The sequence below is a fragment of the Chelonia mydas genome, chromosome 10 (genome assembly GCF_015237465.2).
Source record: "Chelonia mydas isolate rCheMyd1 chromosome 10, rCheMyd1.pri.v2, whole genome shotgun sequence".
In the NCBI taxonomy this organism is placed as follows: domain Eukaryota; kingdom Metazoa; phylum Chordata; order Testudines; family Cheloniidae; genus Chelonia; species Chelonia mydas.
Genome location: NC_051250.2, coordinates 44,376,476 through 44,393,362, shown reverse-complemented (window position 1 = coordinate 44,393,362; position 16,887 = coordinate 44,376,476). Strand labels below are relative to the sequence as shown.

Below are 16,887 nucleotides of genomic sequence, written 5' to 3'. Positions count from 1 at the left end.
CTGGCACTGTTTGATTGCCCCCCTGCATCTTACACTGACTGTCCTCTGTCCCCATGCTCAGCCCCACAGATGTCTGTCCCTCATTAACTATTTTGATTGGACCTCTCCACCTGAATCTTGCATGAGCCTTGTTTTCCAGTGGGATTGAAATCCAAAAGGCCTGGCAGAGCGACATGCGTTTCCAAAGTGGGTGATTTGAGAGGTGTGTGACATCTGTGGGTCAAGCCTGCCTTATGGGCTGAACATACTCAACCATTAACAGGACAGGAAAGCAGGGAGGAGATTGCAGCAGCAGCCAGCCGGGAGAAGCAAGCACAGTTCCTGAACCAGCCAGTGGGATTTTCCTTTCCGTTTCCTCTTCAGGAATATCTCTCTTCTATTAGGGCCTACTCCAAAGCCTGGTAAGTCAATGGAAAGATTCCCATTGGCTTCAATGGGCTTTGCATCAGGCCCTTAGCAGATCCAGAAGTTTGGGGTCATTTCTCCTCTACGGCTGGACACTGGGAGCAGGTTTCATATTGATGGATATTTTACTCCTGGGCGCGTGGCTCTCTGTAACAGCCAGACACAAATCTGAAGAACTAGCTCAAGCACTGTAAATACTTAGGGATTTAGATTCTTTCCTGCTCGCAGGATGCTAATGAAAGCCTTGGTCCTGTGACAAGGACAGCCACACTCCAAGCAAGGTCTAGTGGCACTTGCAGGGAGAGGGGCAGAGCTGAGCCCTAAAGATGCCAAGTCAGGAGGCTAGTTCCATTGACATTTGTAAAGGAAACTAGGCTAGAGGCCCCCCCGATGAAATGGAGTTCAGCTCCTGTTCCCCTCCACCCACACCAGCAGCACTGTCTGAAATCAAATATGCAGCAATAAAGACAGGGAGATACTGAAAACACTTTTTCAGCAAGCTGGGGCGCTGCCACTTAGCATCAGCTCCTGCACCTCAGTCACCAGGAAGAGAAGCCTACATTGAGACCATAGAAGACTAGATTCCAGGCTCTAACCAGAGGACCTGGAAATCCAGATGTTTCAGCAAAATTAATAAAGACGGCCCCAGAATCCATAGGATTTCACTAGGGGGTTAAGTGTTGTTAGCTTTGCTTCTCCTCTTGGTCCTGTTCCTACATTTACCACCTCAGAAAAGTGTCAGACACAAAATTGTTCCAAAATATTAATATCAGCTGCTTCCACAGAAACCTCACAAGTCCCACTGCTGTAATCCCAGTCCCCGGCAGCAGACACTCTACATGGGACTTTTATTCTAATTTTTAAGGACTGCTGCAAGTGCCTCATTTCCACAAATAATTCCAGGCTGTCTAATGGCCAGCCTCGGTGCTTTGCGGTCAGTGCATCATGCATTGCCACTCAAGAAATTCAGACACGACACCCAGACCTGGTCTCCCCCGGCTAGTGCCTGGGAACCATGCAGAAGGGGAAGCACAACATGCTGGGCAAGAAACAGGACTGATGAGCTCCAGTGAGATTCTCATCCAGCCCTCCAAGGCCAAAGAATGCTGCCACAGGACTGCAGTGGCTTGGATACATTTTGGAGAGCTTTGGTCATCTTCTCCAGGGAGTTCAAATTCTGTAGAAAGCGTCCAGAGGGAGTCCCTGAATCTTTGGGAACTTTCCCACACACAGTTTTCTAGAGCCCCTCGCTATAACCAGAAGGAACAGATCTATACTGCTAAGAGACAAAAAAGATTTAGGCCCTGTCTACTACATAACACCAGTGAAAACATAGGCATAGGCTCTAGTCTAATGTAACAGTAGAGCAGAGCTGGAACGGTGTATAACTTTCTGGATTAACTGCATTACACATGATTGCTACCAACCTGCCATGAGTTTCTTCAGCAGCTTCTGGCTCTTGTTTGAGTCACGCTGCAGAATGTCCTGCTCTTCATTCGTGCACACCTAAAAGACAACAAGAAGATCAAGGCTAAGAGTGATACTTAGCACCTCATAGCCTCAAAGCCATTGACAAAAGTTAAGGGTGAGCTTTAAAGGATAACGAAGAGCGGCTCCACAGGATTTCACCAGGGTCCACAGGCCATGGACCCTTCTGCATCTTCGCTGTGTATGGAAAGAAGACCTTGTTCTCTGCTCACTTTTTTATCTTAGGTTTCAGAGTAACAGCCATGTTAGTCTGTATTCGCAAAAAGAAAAGGAGTACTTGTGGCACCTTAAGTGAGCTGTAGCTCACGAAAGCTTATGCTCAAATAAATTGGTTAGTCTCTAAGATGCCACAAGTACTCCTTTTCTTTTTTATCTTAGACATCTCAGCAACACCAAGACTGGTTTTCTCTGTTTTTTTGCTGAAGGATTTCAGGGATGTGTGGTTCTCTCACAACTTCATTAAAGAGGTGGGTGGCATTTAACAAAGGCATCCTTTCTCTCAGGTGGTCACTAGGCATTGGAGTTAAACAGATATTTAAAATACTCTGATTAAAACTTCTCTCTCCTCTTACCTATTCAGTTTTCACTCTCTTGTGAAGTCAATTGTACTGGCTTTCCAGTCACTACACTGTCCGAGGGAGACAAAAAGTTCAAGGGTTTTTGTTGTTCTTTTAAACAAAATCCATCATAACATTGTGGGGAATAAAAGGTCGGACACCGATTCCCCCCCCTCCGGCTACCTTTAAAATGCCTTCATTTTGGTTGTTTTAAATAACATATTTAACTCCATTTTGTAGAGAACTCTCAGGAGAAAGGAACTCTCTGTTAAAGATCTAACCCTCCCGCCATTTTCCCTTCAAATAAGCAGACAGAATGCACAATATGCTGTGAGACTCCCGAGAATTCTTTCCTGCAAAACAAAGGTAGGCCCAATTTGACATTTTTCATATTCCTAAGGTAAAAATAAATTTAAAAATTCTTTTAAAAAAATGACACGTATACTCAGCCTGCCATAACCACCTTTCAGGGCTTCATCCATCACGAAACAGAAAAAAAGGGCCCAACCCCAATTTTTATTTTACTTTTCTTTATAGAGCTCTTTTAATTTATTAATTCCCACCCACCCTAAGGAATCAGAGAGCATCAGTCCATTTTATAAATGGGGAAACTGAGGGCCAGGAAAATGAAAATGCAACTCATGTCCTCCTGTGGAAAAACACACATGAGCTTGAATGGCAAAGAAAATCTGATCACATAAAATCCTATTTGGGAGGCACCTTCTGATCTGACCCTGTATTGTCTCCCAGCCCTTCCGGAATGCAAAGATCATTAAAAAAAAATTCTAAATATAAGAATGGAATGGTCATTTCTGCTCCAGACTCTTTATACTGGGTTAAAGGGCCGAAGTAGCATAAATACCCTGGTTCCAGCTGGAGAAGACTTCACCCCCAGTGCAAGCACTGGGGAGGACCCCACTGCAAGCTCCAGCAGGCAAAGGGAGTGTGCCAGGGGGCTGCAGTGCTGTGGCCCACAGGGAAGCCCCAGGAGGCTGCCATAATTTAGGTAATTTAGAGCTCTGTAAATTATGTCAGCAGCCTCTCCAGCCCTTGGAGTCACCCAAATTCAGAAGGGTCAACAGATGGCTTAAAGCCACCTTACTCCCCCCTGCGCCGCAAGTTGGGTGCAGCACAGACTCTCACCCTACAGCCTTAGCGAGGATCCAGGTTCTAAAGCAGTGGTTCTCAAACTTTTGTACTGGTGACCCCTTTCACATAGTAAGCGTCTGAGTGCGACCCCGCCCGCCTTATAAATTAAAAACACTTAAATATATTTAACACCATTATAAATGCTGGAGGCAAAGTGGGGTTTGGGGTGGAAGCTGACAGCTCGCGACCTCCCCCCCCCCCCCCCCGTAGTAACTTCACAGCCCCCTGAGGGGTCCCAACCCCCAGTCTGAGAACCCTTGTTCTTAAGGGACTTTGATCTGAGCAGGCCAATTCGGAAGGGGGAAGAACTTTGCTAATTTACAGGAAAGATAAGAAACTAGTGGGGCTCATTCAGCCACATGCCATCTCCAAGATCCAAGCACGAAAGACTGCAGTTAAATATGGCAGATAGAAAAAAGCAGTGTTACATACCAGTGTACTACAAAATAAGCAGGGGCCAGAGCCCTCCTGTTCGCAGACAATACGGCCACAGGTCAAACAGTTATTGATGAGTTTGTGCTTCTGACCCAGGCACTCACAGGAGTGGCGTCCAGGGATCAGGACTGCCAGTTTGTCCTGACCCTCCTTGGTGTACAGATTGACGAACTTGGCCTTTTTCTTGGAGGTACTGCTGACGCTGCCACCACTGCCCATCTCTTGTGCCTAATTTAGAAAGAGCAAACAGTGAATTTAATCTGCATTCTCACTGCAACACAAACATCAGAAAGAAACAGGGGCCCTTTAAACAAAGAATGGGGATAAACAGCCAGACAGATACCTGGCCAGCTTGAGTGAAAGTGGGACCAGACTCCAAATTCAAACCAGGATGATATCACTGAACAGAAGCAAGCCTCAGAAAAGGTCAGCACCATTTACATGAAAGGAGGACTGCTCAGCTTCGTGTTCTCTCTTTGCAAACTGGAATTGCCTGGGTTCTATGTGCCGGAGAGAAAGTTCTTGGATTCTGTGACCAAGAATCTACATTAGGTTTTGTTAAATCAAACAAAAACTATAGAAAATCAGACCAGCAATCAAAAGCCCAGCCAACACATTGCTGCAAGACACAGTGCTAGTGCTGAACAAGGTGGGCAAATGTTATAGCATGGTAAATCCACATTCCTGACACATCTATAAAGTAACCTATGCACCTAAACGCAGATGGAAATCACAAACACCTGAGAGAGAAGAGACCTTTTAGCTCACATAGATTATGTATTAATTATATTGATCAGTTATGAATTCCCAGTAATCACTCAATTGACAGGTTCTTGTCCCAAGATCAGGCCAAGTATTATTACAATTACTGTTCAGTTAGGAATCCTGATGTGCACAGTTGCAACACTCACACTTTAGGAACGCTTCTGTATTTACAAATAGTTTATTAATACATTTAGCAAAGTCACAAACACGCTAACCCAGCAAGTTAGATAGATATGATACAGAACGTACCTCTGAACATCAACATACACTATCCCTTGCAGAACAACCTGAAATGTTACCCAATATCTTCCTCATCATCAGTAGCCATCATTCTGGCTACTTCCAATGGCTACCTCTCTCTCTCCTCCTGCCCACAGGCTGGATACAACTTTTATAATATGTTACACTGATACCACTATGCCTAATGCCTATTCAGTAGGGGTTTCTCCCCTCTTCCTTACTTGTATTTCCTCACACTACTAAAGTTGAGGTGTCCTTCTTCGGTAGGTTAGTATATTAATGATCTCAACTTACCACATACGTCAATTCATTACCATGGCACTCTTGTGGTCAGACCGCTGCGGATGTTCTATCCAAAAGAGGGCATTCGCTCATGTTCCTGTGGTTGGCTGGTGTTGTTATGGGCAAAATTCCCCTTTACACACTCTATTTCCAGTTCCCCAGAACATAGGGGTGATCCTTAGACTATTTATCTGTGCCAAAGTTCACAGGCTTCAAGCCCTATGCTACATGCTGAAACCAATGTCTTACAGAACACAGGCCTGTAGGTTTCTTACTGCTGAACAAATCAATGCTAAAGCTAGCACTATGGGCTACACATCTAATCCACAACCCACCTCTCCCACCTGAGAAGGATTTCTCTATGCAGTGTATATTCTTTGGCAATTTGACATACTGTAATTTATTATTGTTCTCATCTGAGGCACAATATTAGCAAGATTGGCATGTTACTTTTGATGTTTGTCTCTCTCAGGTGTATACTTTGTCTTATGCCGAGGTGACTCTGATGATAGATGGGACAGAATACCATGGATGATGGCTGCATGAGTGGCTGGTCAGTGGAATTCTCAATCTTTTCCCTCAAGTCCTCTTTCACCTTGAGCACTGAAATGAGTTCTCGCTTCCTTCAGGTCTCTAGCAGGCATTGTGTAGGTAATGTTTCTGATAAAGTTTGCCTCTCAGTTATAGATTCCAAGGCCCTCACATCATGGAACACAGAAATTGCTATAGTGGAACCAAACGTATCTCTAGCCTAATGTTACTTCTCTGATAATGGCCAACACCAGATGCTTTGAAGGAGGGTATAAACTTACAATAATGTGTCTTCGTGTGCAACACCATCCCCTGAGCCAAGGGGGAGGCACGTTTTCCTGATCCCAGCTGATAAGCAACTCATGGGTTGAAGCCTGAGGATCGATCACCCTTATTTTATCCTCACAATTGTCACTCCAGATTCTAGTCACGTTCAAACAGTGAATCTAGTCTCTGCCTGTTGTTTATCATCTGTGATATGCTTGAAAATCCTCTTGTGGTGCTGGACAGTTTCCCTCTGCCTCTATTCTTCCTAGTCTCTCCTAGACTTGGGGGAAGCGCCATTTCTAAGAATCCCTCCTCAGTATGGCCTGGCTCTATCACAGATGTAACACTTCACTGGCTCTGTTCACTGTATGTTGTTAACAGATCACTCCAACTTCCTGAACTTCACCCCAGCTACTGTTGGTTCTAGGTTCCCAGGTCTCCATTGTTGCTTCTGTCTCAGATGGCACCAGGTAACAGCATCAGGACACCTTCTCTCATGTCTCTTTCTTTTCCTGTCTCTGTTGCATACAATGTTCTGACTCACTCCTCTTGTTTCAATGGTGCTGTGACTCTGGTTTAGGGTTTAATGATGGGTGCTTCCTCCATCACCCCTGCTCTGTCCAATCAGCGCTATTTCCACAACCAGGCCAGAGCACTGCTTTTATTAACAAGAATGAAAAGAGACACAGTGACCTCAGTTTGCAGGCCTTGCCAGAGGTTTCTCAGCACCTTAATTAGGGTAACAGAGAAAACTCTAAGGAAATAGCTGAAACTTCCTAAGCCTGTTTGTTTAACCCCTTCATTTCCAAAACAAAGTCCATATTCCTTTCCCTTTCAGACGATTTAAACTTTAAAGGTGTTTTCAGCATTTTAAAGTATCCCCATAGGAAAACCTCTATTTATATTAAATAGTAAAACAGGGATGGCCAAAGTGCAATCCATAAAACTCTACAATTTGGCCTGTGGCAACTCTTACTTTCAGCATTCAGCTGTGACCCCTGGGGACTACATATCCCAGCATGCAATGTTCCATCTTGAGCCAAAGGACTCAAATCAAGAACAATGCATACTAGGACCCTTATTTTTTTGCAGGTTGCTCCATCACATTAAAGAGAACAATGGCTGCAACCTGCTCTATTTGATACAAAGTTATGGCTCCTATTCTACACCTGGACTGTGGCATAGGTTAACTGCTCAGGCCCCTGGCAAGCTGCCTATAAGTCTCCAAGTCAGATGCCCTGTGCTAGAAGCAAAGCCCAAAGAATGAATATGGAAAACTGTACAAGATGACAGCAAAGATTCTCATTTCCTTAATGTGTACCCTGAGAGAGAGAGAACTATGGAACTGAAAGAGAAGGTGTTAGTGTGCTGTGTTTGTGTGTATCTCAGTGGTAGGGAGCTAATGCTTGGAGACTAAGATTGTGTCAGTTATGAACAATGTCCTAACTTCAGATTTCCTGCTTTGTAGGTTTGCATTTCAGTGTATTTCCATTTTGGTGACATATGCATGGGCAGCCTTAACTCTAACGGAACAAAGTTTTGTTTGCAAGTTTCCTAGGTTGGTTTTAAATGTAGGAGGCTAAGGACGCAGGGCTAGAGATGAGCTGCTAGGCTGGAAATGGGGGCTAGGCTGGGGCATAGGTGCTGTGAAGCCAGTTAAATAATCAGATCTCCTCCGAACTTTGCAGGCCAGTGGAGAAAGCTTTAACCAATGCTTCAGCCTACTCTGTCTGGCACTCAAAGCTTTTCAAGTGAAGCAGCAAGAGCCGGAAAAGCTTTGAGTGCCCACTAAAGCTTTCGCCAGAGCAAATATAAAGCTTTAAACCAAGCAGATGTGACTGTTTCACCAGCACGCCAGTTTCTTAGCCCTGCACCTGGACCAATACCCTACCAAGGCCCTCAGCCTTCTCCATCCCCTGCTTTAAGCAGACACCTTCCATTGCTCACTATCTATTTTTATGTGTCCACTGCCCCATCCAGTCATCTTATAAAATAAAGCACTGTCCACACTGGAAAGTTTCTGCACAGTAAAGCAGCTTTCTGCGTTGTAACTCCTGAGGTATAAAAAAACCACCTCAACGAGAGGTGTACTGCTTTCTGCGCCAGGGCTACGGCGCTGCAGGGCCAGTGTAGACACCGTGGTGATTACAGCACTGCAATAGGCCTCTGGGAGGTGTCCCACGATGCCTGTTCTCACCTCTCTGGTCATCGGTTTGAACTCTACTGCTCTGTCCTCAGGTGATCAACCGTCATCCCCACCTCGTACATTCTTTGCAAATTTGAAAGTCCCCTTCCTGTTTGCTCGGTGATGCGTGCAGTGGTCTCAGCGCATCTTTCCAGATGGCCATGCCTGCTCCATGCACCAGGCGATCCCCCGCTTGGAGCAATGCCAAGCTGCTGGACCTCATCAGCATTTGGGGAGAGGAGGCTGTGCAGTCCCAGCTGCGCTCCAGCCATAGGAATGATGATACCTATGGACAGATTTCACGATGCATGATAGAAAGGGGCCATGATTGGGACACACTGCAGTGTAGGGTAAAAGTGAAGGAGCTGCGGAACGCCTACCACAAGGCACACGAGGCAAACCGCCACTCCGGTGCTGCACCCACGAGCTGTCGGTTCTACAAAGAGCTGGACGCGATACTCAGTGGCGACCCCACCTCCACTGCGAAGACCCTGTGGAAACTTTGTTGGCTTGCATGCCAGTCAAGAGCCGACCGAGCCAGAGGAGGAAATCTTGGATGAGGATGTGGAGGGGAAGGGGGACCCAGAGGCAGACATGCATTCAGCCAGGACCTCTTTTCTACTCTGGAGAAGGCTAGCCGGTCACAGCTGTCGAATGTAGGCAAAGCGCAAACAGGAGAGGAGGCCCCTGGTAAGTGGATTTGATTTTGGGAATTGCTGAGGCGAGTTGTCAGTGGCAGGAGGGCTGCAGAAAGCAGGCTTGTCTCTGTATGATGCAAGTCCCACCACATGCCTAGTCTGAGTGGCAGAACAGGCTGTTGATTGCCTCAGAGATCTCCAGGAATCTCCCATGGAGATACTGGGCAATCTGCTGCTGCAGGATCCTCGGCAGAGCTGCTTTGTTTCTTGCCCCATTAACGGTAACTTTCCCGCACCATCGTGCCATCACTTGCGGGGGACCATTGCTGCACACAGGTGAGCTGCATAAGGGCCAGAGCGGAAGCCTTGGAGAAGACCCTCCCTTGTTTCCCTGCTCACTCTCAGCAGCAAGGTATCTTCCATAATGGTCAGATCCTGTGGATAACGTGGGGACAGGAATGATTATCAGGCCCCTCCTACAGTAATGGGTCTCCCCCAGAGCCATGTGCCCAGTGTACAGCAGGGTACGGGAAGAGTGATTTACCCTGTCCCTGCGGCTACTCACCATTTTGGCCGTCTTGTGGCTCATTGTGCTTGCCTGGGGTCAGCCAGTTAGTGACAGGTGTGTGAATACTGGCTGTGTTTTAAATCACTGAATCAGTGTTCTCTGTGTTGCAAACAATACTGCTTCTGTAAAATGTTGCGTTTAAACTTCACAGAGATGACCTTGGGAGCCCAGCTTCCCTCTTTGTTATCGGTGGCTGAATGGCTGCGCAGAATTAGAAAGCGGCCACGAAGAACTAAGGAGGACTTTCTGCGTGAAGTTATGATGCACTCCGCAGCTGAGAAAAAGGAACTGAAGGAGTGGTGGGATAGCGAGAAGAGGGACCTAACGGAGAATGCGGCATGCCAGAATGAAGCCACAGAGCAGCTCTTAAACGTTATGGAGCACCAAGCAGACATGTTCCAGGCGATACTCACATTGCAAGCTGAGCAGCTCCGCACCCTCCCTCCCCTGCAGCCACTGTCGCACAACTCTTTCCCATGCACCCCCCAGACACCACCAACAGACTCTTATCAACCTCCTGGCTCCAGTCTTTACCCATGGCATTCCACTCCTGCCCCATCACAGTCCAGCACTGTGGACTCCCACCACCCACTGCACTCAACACCCATCCCTCTGCAGTTTGGCCCTGCTGAAGTACAGTACCTGCTGCATTGTACTACAAAGGAGAAGGTTGAATATGATCCCTGGACATACACATATCTTTAGCCATCCTGGGATCCACCTCCTCCCGCATCCCCCTCAGTGCTGATGGGATATTTTGTTTGACTCTCTCCTCTGGTTGTTGTTTTTTAATAAAATAATTGTGTTGGTTTGAAAGCAATCTTTATTCTGTTAAGTGAAAGCAAACAGATCTGTGCAAGGCGACAGGTAATTTTCTTAAACCTTCATAGTGCATCGTCTGCACCAATCACAATGACCTCCTAGCATTACAAGCACTGCACTCCTGAGCATAGCAACAAATGTTAGTGGCTTTCAGCTTCAAATTGCTGCCTCAAGGCATCCCTGATCCTTATGGCTCCACGCTGCGCCCCTCAAATAGTCCTGTTCTCTGGCTGTTCAAACTCAGCCTCCAGGTGCTGAGCATCTGCGGTCCAGCCCCGAGTGAAGCTTTCACCCTTCCCCTCACAAATATTATGGGGCGTACAGCATGCAGCTATAAGCATAGGAATATTGTCATCAGCCAGGTCCAGCTTCCCATATAGGCAGTGCCAGCGGGCTTTTAAACTGCCAAAAGCACACTCAACAGTCATTCTGCACTTGCTCAGCCTGTTGTTGAAACGCTCCTTGCTGCTGTCAAGTTGCCCCGTGTATGGCTTCATAAGCCACGGCACTAAGGGGTAGGCGGGGTCTCCCAGAATCACAATGGGCATTTCGACTTCCCCTACGGTGATCTTCTGGTCCGGGAAGAAAGTCCCTGCTTGCAGCTTCTTGAACAGGCCAGTGTTCCGAAAGATGCATGCGCCATGCACCTTTCCGGACCAGTCCGCGTTAATGTCTGTGAAACACCCATGGTGATCCACAAGCGCCTGGAGAACCATTGAGAATTACCCCTTGCAATTAATGTACTCGGTGCCTAGGTGGCCTGGTGCCAGAATTGGACAATGTGTGCCATCTATCGCCCCTCCGCAGTTAGGGAAGCCCATTTGTGCAAAGCCATCCACAATGTCATGCACATTTCCCAGAGTCATTGTCTTTTGGAGCAGGATGCAATTAATGACCCTGCACACTTCCCTCAACACGAGTCCAATGGTCGACTTTCCCACTCTGATCTGGTTAGCTACCGATCGATAGCAGTCTGGAGTAGCCAGCTTCCAGTGTGCAATCACCACATGCTCCTCCAGTGCAGGTCAGTTCTCATTCTCGTGTCCTTGCACTGCAGGGCTGGGGCGAGCTCATCACACAGTCCCATGAATGTAGCTTTCCTCATGCGAAAGTTCTGTAGCCACTGCTCGTCATCCCAGGCGTGCATGATGATGTGATCCCACCATTCAGTGCTTGTTTCCCGAGCCCAAAAGCAGTGTTCCACTGTGGTCAGCACCTCCGTGAATGCCACAAGCAATCTCATGTTGTAGCTATTTCGCGTGGTGATCAATGTCACACGCCTCTTGCCTTTGTAATTTAAGGAATAACTCCACTGCCACACATGATGTGTTGGTCAGGACGAGCAGCATACTGGTCAACAGTTCAGGATCCATTCCTGTAGACCAAAGAGGCAGAGCGTGCAGTACACTAACCATTGAAAGATGGCACCAAATCTGGACAGAAGCACAGGGATTGCTGGGATGCAAAGAAATGCATCACAGGGCATTGGGACTGGACCCATGATACCCCGCAACCCCATCCGTCTTCCCACAATTCCTAGCGGCAGAAGAGGAAGAGATGCTCTGTGGGACAGCTGCCCAGAGTGCACCGCTCCGAATACCGCTGCAAGTGCCACAAGTGTGAACATGCTATTGTGCAGGCAGCTGACAGTGTGAACACCCAACAGCGGTTTCCCTTCAGCACTCTCTGAGCGGCACTGCAACTCCCAGCACTGTAACTGCCACTGTAGACATACCCTTAGACATGAGCCAAAATCTAAGACACATGCTACCTTTTCCATTTCAACAGTAGCTGTGTATTCATTAACACTGCCAGGCACAATCATTTATGTTGCTTCTGGGGATTGATATCTTCACTGTCTATTACGTATATTAATCCAAGCTTTCATTTTTAAAAAAAAATTGTCTCTTGTCCCCATGGTTGTGCAGAGAAACTTGAAAATATAAACAGAGTATAAGCCAATGGAGTGCTGTGAGCATGAGTCTGCGGAGAGCCTGAAACAACAGTCCTAAAATGTGTAACCTGCCCCATTCATTCCAGTGGGACTATTTACTCTAAGGGCTAGTCTACACTGGCAGCGCTTTCATATGGCTTGTGCGGTCACGGCAGAGCACTGGGAGAGAGGTCTCCCAGCACTCTAAAAACACTACCTCCATGAGGGGCATAGCTACCAGCGCTGGTGCACTGTCTACAGTGGCGCTTTACAGCGCTAAAACTTACTGTGCTCAGGGGGGTGTTTTTTCACACCCGAGCGCGAAAGTTGCAGCACTGTAAAGTGCCAGTGTAGACAAGCCCGAAAACTTGCTGGAGATTTCTGCTAAAGTGATCAGCCCTGAAGGTCTGCTTTCTGCAGTCTGTTAAATCTGCTACCCTAGTCCAAAGTGGTATTGCTCCATGCCATGTTACATGCAGTTGTTTAGTAAAGATTGTCCCATGCTAGCAGTGCTAATGAGTCCCCAGAACAGTTACATCTGTTCACACAGTTAGCTCCTATTGCTGGAAGTCAGTTGCGGCTTGCACAAAGCCATCTGTTTCCTTCTGCTCCTCTGTGAGACCCATTTGCTCCGCACTCCACAGTTGCCACTCTGCCCTGGCTGCCAGGCACACTCACCTTGGCCAGATCAAGGGGTGTTTTTACTTCCTCTGCAGGCAGATTGGGCTCAGCATACAGAGATGTTTCTTGCTTGTTCCTTCCTTTGCGCCTCCCCCTCTTGCCTTGGTCTCCAGCCCGATGCACATCTGAAACCTCTAAAGGGTTGTGCAAAGAGAAAGGAAGGTGTGTTAGCTAGCAGCAGTGAATATTGCTGACCTCTTGGGGAGAGTGATCACTTGGCTTTAAACCTTCAAAATGGGCAGAAAGGGAGATCCAGAACTAGCTGCAGAAGATGCTTCGTGGCCCTACAAGCATCTGCTGATCAAGTAATTAAGACAAGTTTTGGTTACTTTTGATACTTTCATCCTACCACCCACCCTCTACTCTGACCCACCATCTCTTTTTCTACATATTGGCAAAGGGTCGGAAGCCGTCTGAGAGGACTTTTTCCATCGGGTTACCAGCTCTTCTATAAATCGACTTTTCTTCCCATCTGTTCCCTGGATGAGGTCAATTACATACTCTCGGATCTCCTCCTCATTTTCAATTGACAAGATGTACCTGGAAGGGGACAAAAAGAAGAAAACTGATAACATGAGTATATTTTCCAAGAGACAGGCAACACCAAAGCTAACCTCAACTTTCCCTCCACACTCTTTGAATCAAGTTACTTCAGCGAGCATGGGAGAGAAGACGTTTCAAAAAAGGCCCAAGAGGAAGACAAAAGATACGCTTGGAAAAATCCCTTGTTATTTCTGGACCAGTGAAAAAAGGGGAAGGTCAGATACCTGTCCAACCCACCCCCTCCCCACCAACAATGACAACTGCACTCTTCCTACTACCAAAGGAAATTAAAACCACACTGGGATTCCTGCTCACTCCATACTCTCTAATATCGAACCACAAATGAAGTCCAAGACAATCTCATGGGTTTAAATGTTATTGAAATAAATATTTCCTCCTTCTACTTGTCTACAAACATCAAAATCTTTTGTCCTTCTCTTTCACCTTCGAATGGAAGAATATCAAAGCACTTTACAAACAAACACCCCTTCCCAAATACATGGCAGATGGAGTTAATCCTGATCTATTTCACAGAGAGGTTACCTGATATGCCAAAGATGATGCAGGAAATCATCAGAGCCAGGAATACAAAAACCGAGGGCTAACAACTGCTTCATAACCTATACACACACAACACATCAAAACTAGATTGCCCACATAGAACAGACTGGATCTTCACTTTAAAAGTGACTGATGAAAGTGGCGAGGGGCGGGGGAGGGAGAGGAGGAGGTTGTGCCCATGTTTGTTTCTTTATACTGCATAACAAAGGCCTGAAACATTTTACACATACTGGAGAATTTCCTGAGGGTCCCAAAGAGGTAGACTGAGAGCCTGCCAGTCCTTCAGGTGCAGGAGTCCTGATTTTCTTCCAACTGTTTGTACCATAGTAGTTGAGTTACACAGGTGTTGAACAATAAATAAAATTTTAAATAATGTGAATTATCTGTCCTTTGCAAATCAAGTTGCACTTGCTTGGTATCTGCAGTGTCATAAGCCCATTAATTCTCTAATCACCCATAGTGTCTTCCAGGAAAAACAAGAATTTTGAATGTAAAAGAAAGCAGCTGGAGCGGGAGGAGACAAAAAAAAAACAAAAAAACCCCACCAACCTTTCAGGTTATCTTTATCCATAATAAAGAAGCAAAAGAAAAGCACAAACCCAGTTTTTCCTTTGCATGTAGCCTTACAGGGCTCATCCAAAGATGCACAAACAGTAAACTGCACAGGAGCTGCACTTGGAAGGCTGAAGGGCTAAATGAGCTCTGCTAGGAATCAGATACAACTAAGCCATTCCCTGTCCTGAGACACCCAGTGTCGCATTTAGAGGTTACAAAGTTACCTCTGGATTTGGACAAGGACTTCAGGTGAGGAAATACCAGTATGATTAAAATTGTCTCTCCCTTGGAAAGGGATACAAATCCACTTCATAATGTCTATATGAGAAAGACTGCAGGTGTGATGGGAGAGAATAACTGGCACATTAATACTATAGGGAGAGAGACTACGGATGGGTCTTCACAGCACAATTAGCTCGAGTTAGCATACTCAAGTTTACTGCACTCAAGTACCTATCAAGGGACTACAACTGAATGCCTGCTTGGTATGGTGCTCTGTCCCTCTTTGGTAGCACTAGACCAGGGATGGCCAACCTGAGCCTGAGAAGGAGCCAGAATTTACCAATGTACATTGCCAAAGAACCACAGTAATATGTCAGCAGCCCAGTCAGGGGCTGGAGCACCCGCAGGGAAAAATTAGTGGGTGTTCTGATTAACCAAAAACCTGAGCCAATAAAAGAAAAAATGGAAAAGAGCAAAGACTCCTTTTCGCAAGAAAAGCTCCCTCTCTTCAACATCCAGCTGTTGTAGGGAGCTTTAGGCCCATGAACAGTGCAAAACAGATGTATGTAGTAGAGTAGTTCCTGGCTCCCGGAGCTTCCAGGGACCAGAGAGTCAGAGGCAGAAGTCCCATCAGGGACCATCCAGGCCACCCCAATCCACACTGGGCGGGGCCCAAGTGGGGTCAATTGAGCCCTACAGCAGGATCTGTAGAGCTGCAACCTGACCAGTCCAATCTGAATCGGTCCTTGTCTCTCCCCCCCCCCCCCCAACGACCCGACCCTCTCCCTTCCCCTACCGACTCTCATCCCCTCCCCTCCCGCCATCTACCCGAGCCTCTCTCCCCATCTACCCGAGCCTCTCCCTTCCCCCGCGCCGCACCGCGCCGCGCACCCCACGATCTCCTCGCTGACATCCAGCCCGAAGTCGCCGCGCAGCTGCTGGATGCACCAGGCCAGGAGCGCCCCGGCAGCGGCCATCTCGGCTCGGGGAAGGGAGATCTGGGCGCCCCGCCGGCCCCGGCGGCGGCTCGGTGCAGCACTTCCGGCCCGCCGGGCAACACGGGCCGCGGCGCGGGGTTCCGCCGCCTCGCTGCGCCCAGCCTGAGCCGGGCCGCGGCAGCCGCGGAGGGGCAGGGCGTGGGGCGGCCCGGCGGGGGAAGCGGCCGGAGGGTGGTGCCCGGACGGGAGCACTGGCACCAGCGCGGCCTGGGCCGGGTCCTTCACATAAAGGCCTGGAGCGAGGCGGGGGCGCGCCGGGCCGCTCAGCCCCGTGGGGGGTCCTGGGGACAGTCCTCCCCTGAGCCGGGTCGGGGCCTGCACTGGGAGGGGACGGGGCCAGGTGGGGCCTACACTCGCGGGGGGAGGAGGGTGGGTCTGCAATGGCTGCGGGGGCGGGGGGGGAGGTGATGGACTGCATTGTCTGGGGGTTGCCAGGTGGGGGCCAGTACTGGCTAAGGGTGGGGGAGGTGGTGACCGTGGAGGGTGGTATGAAAAGCAGGATAGTTTAGCAAAATAGCCTCGTGTGGAGTCCACATTGGGCTTTAGCTTCACTGCAAAAGTGCCGTTTTATACTGAGGTGACTAACTCGAGGGAGCATATTGCTGTAAAATCCTGGTGGAGACACGGTACAGGTTTTTCCAACCAGGCAGCTAATCTAGTTCAACACTGTACCCCTGACCTGGGGTTTATTTTGACTAGATTCATTGAGGTACAAACTACAGCCCTTCTCTCTGCTAGGATTTTACACTGAGACCCTATCTCAAGTTACTAAAAACACTTTTTTCTGCAATGAAAATGTAGCCTAGGTGGCTGGCAGGAAGATAAGGACTTGGACTGGAGCTGTCAGCTGAGTAAAGGTTAAATGTGCAGGAAATGGCAAAGGGAGAGAGTAGGTTTTGTATCCGATGAAGTGAGCTGTAGCTCACGAAAGCTTATGCTCAAATAAATTGGTTAGTCTCTAAGGTGCCACAAGTACTCCTTTTCTTTTTGCGAATACAGACTAACATGGCTGTTACTCTGAAACCTAGGTTTTGTTTGTTTTGTTTCTGGCCAAGAGGGAGG

The 16,887-nt window shown here is 47.8% G+C and overlaps 1 protein-coding gene across 3 annotated transcripts in view; it reads right to left on the bottom strand.

Annotated features, from left to right (window-relative positions):
• TRIP4 (thyroid hormone receptor interactor 4) overlaps positions 1–16,049 on the bottom strand; it is a 53,913-nt gene extending 37,864 nt beyond the window's left edge. The window contains exons 1-6 of one of the 3 annotated variants that reach the window (XM_043523769.1): positions 15,719–16,049; positions 14,281–14,362; positions 13,320–13,486; positions 12,944–13,080; positions 4,032–4,262; positions 1,833–1,911 (exon numbers count right to left, since the gene is read on the bottom strand). In XM_043523769.1, coding sequence (XP_043379704.1) covers positions 1,833–1,911; positions 4,032–4,262; positions 12,944–13,080; positions 13,320–13,486; positions 14,281–14,362; positions 15,719–15,740 — 718 coding nt within the window. In that variant the 5' untranslated portion in view covers positions 15,741–16,049. Of the gene's footprint in view, positions 1–1,832; positions 1,912–4,031; positions 4,263–4,377; positions 4,520–12,943; positions 13,081–13,319; positions 13,487–14,280; positions 14,363–15,718 lie in introns of those variants that run through there. The other 2 variants (XM_007056439.4, XM_037910795.2) reach the window with 2 other exon arrangements.
• Between the last annotated feature and the right edge of the window lie 838 nt (positions 16,050–16,887).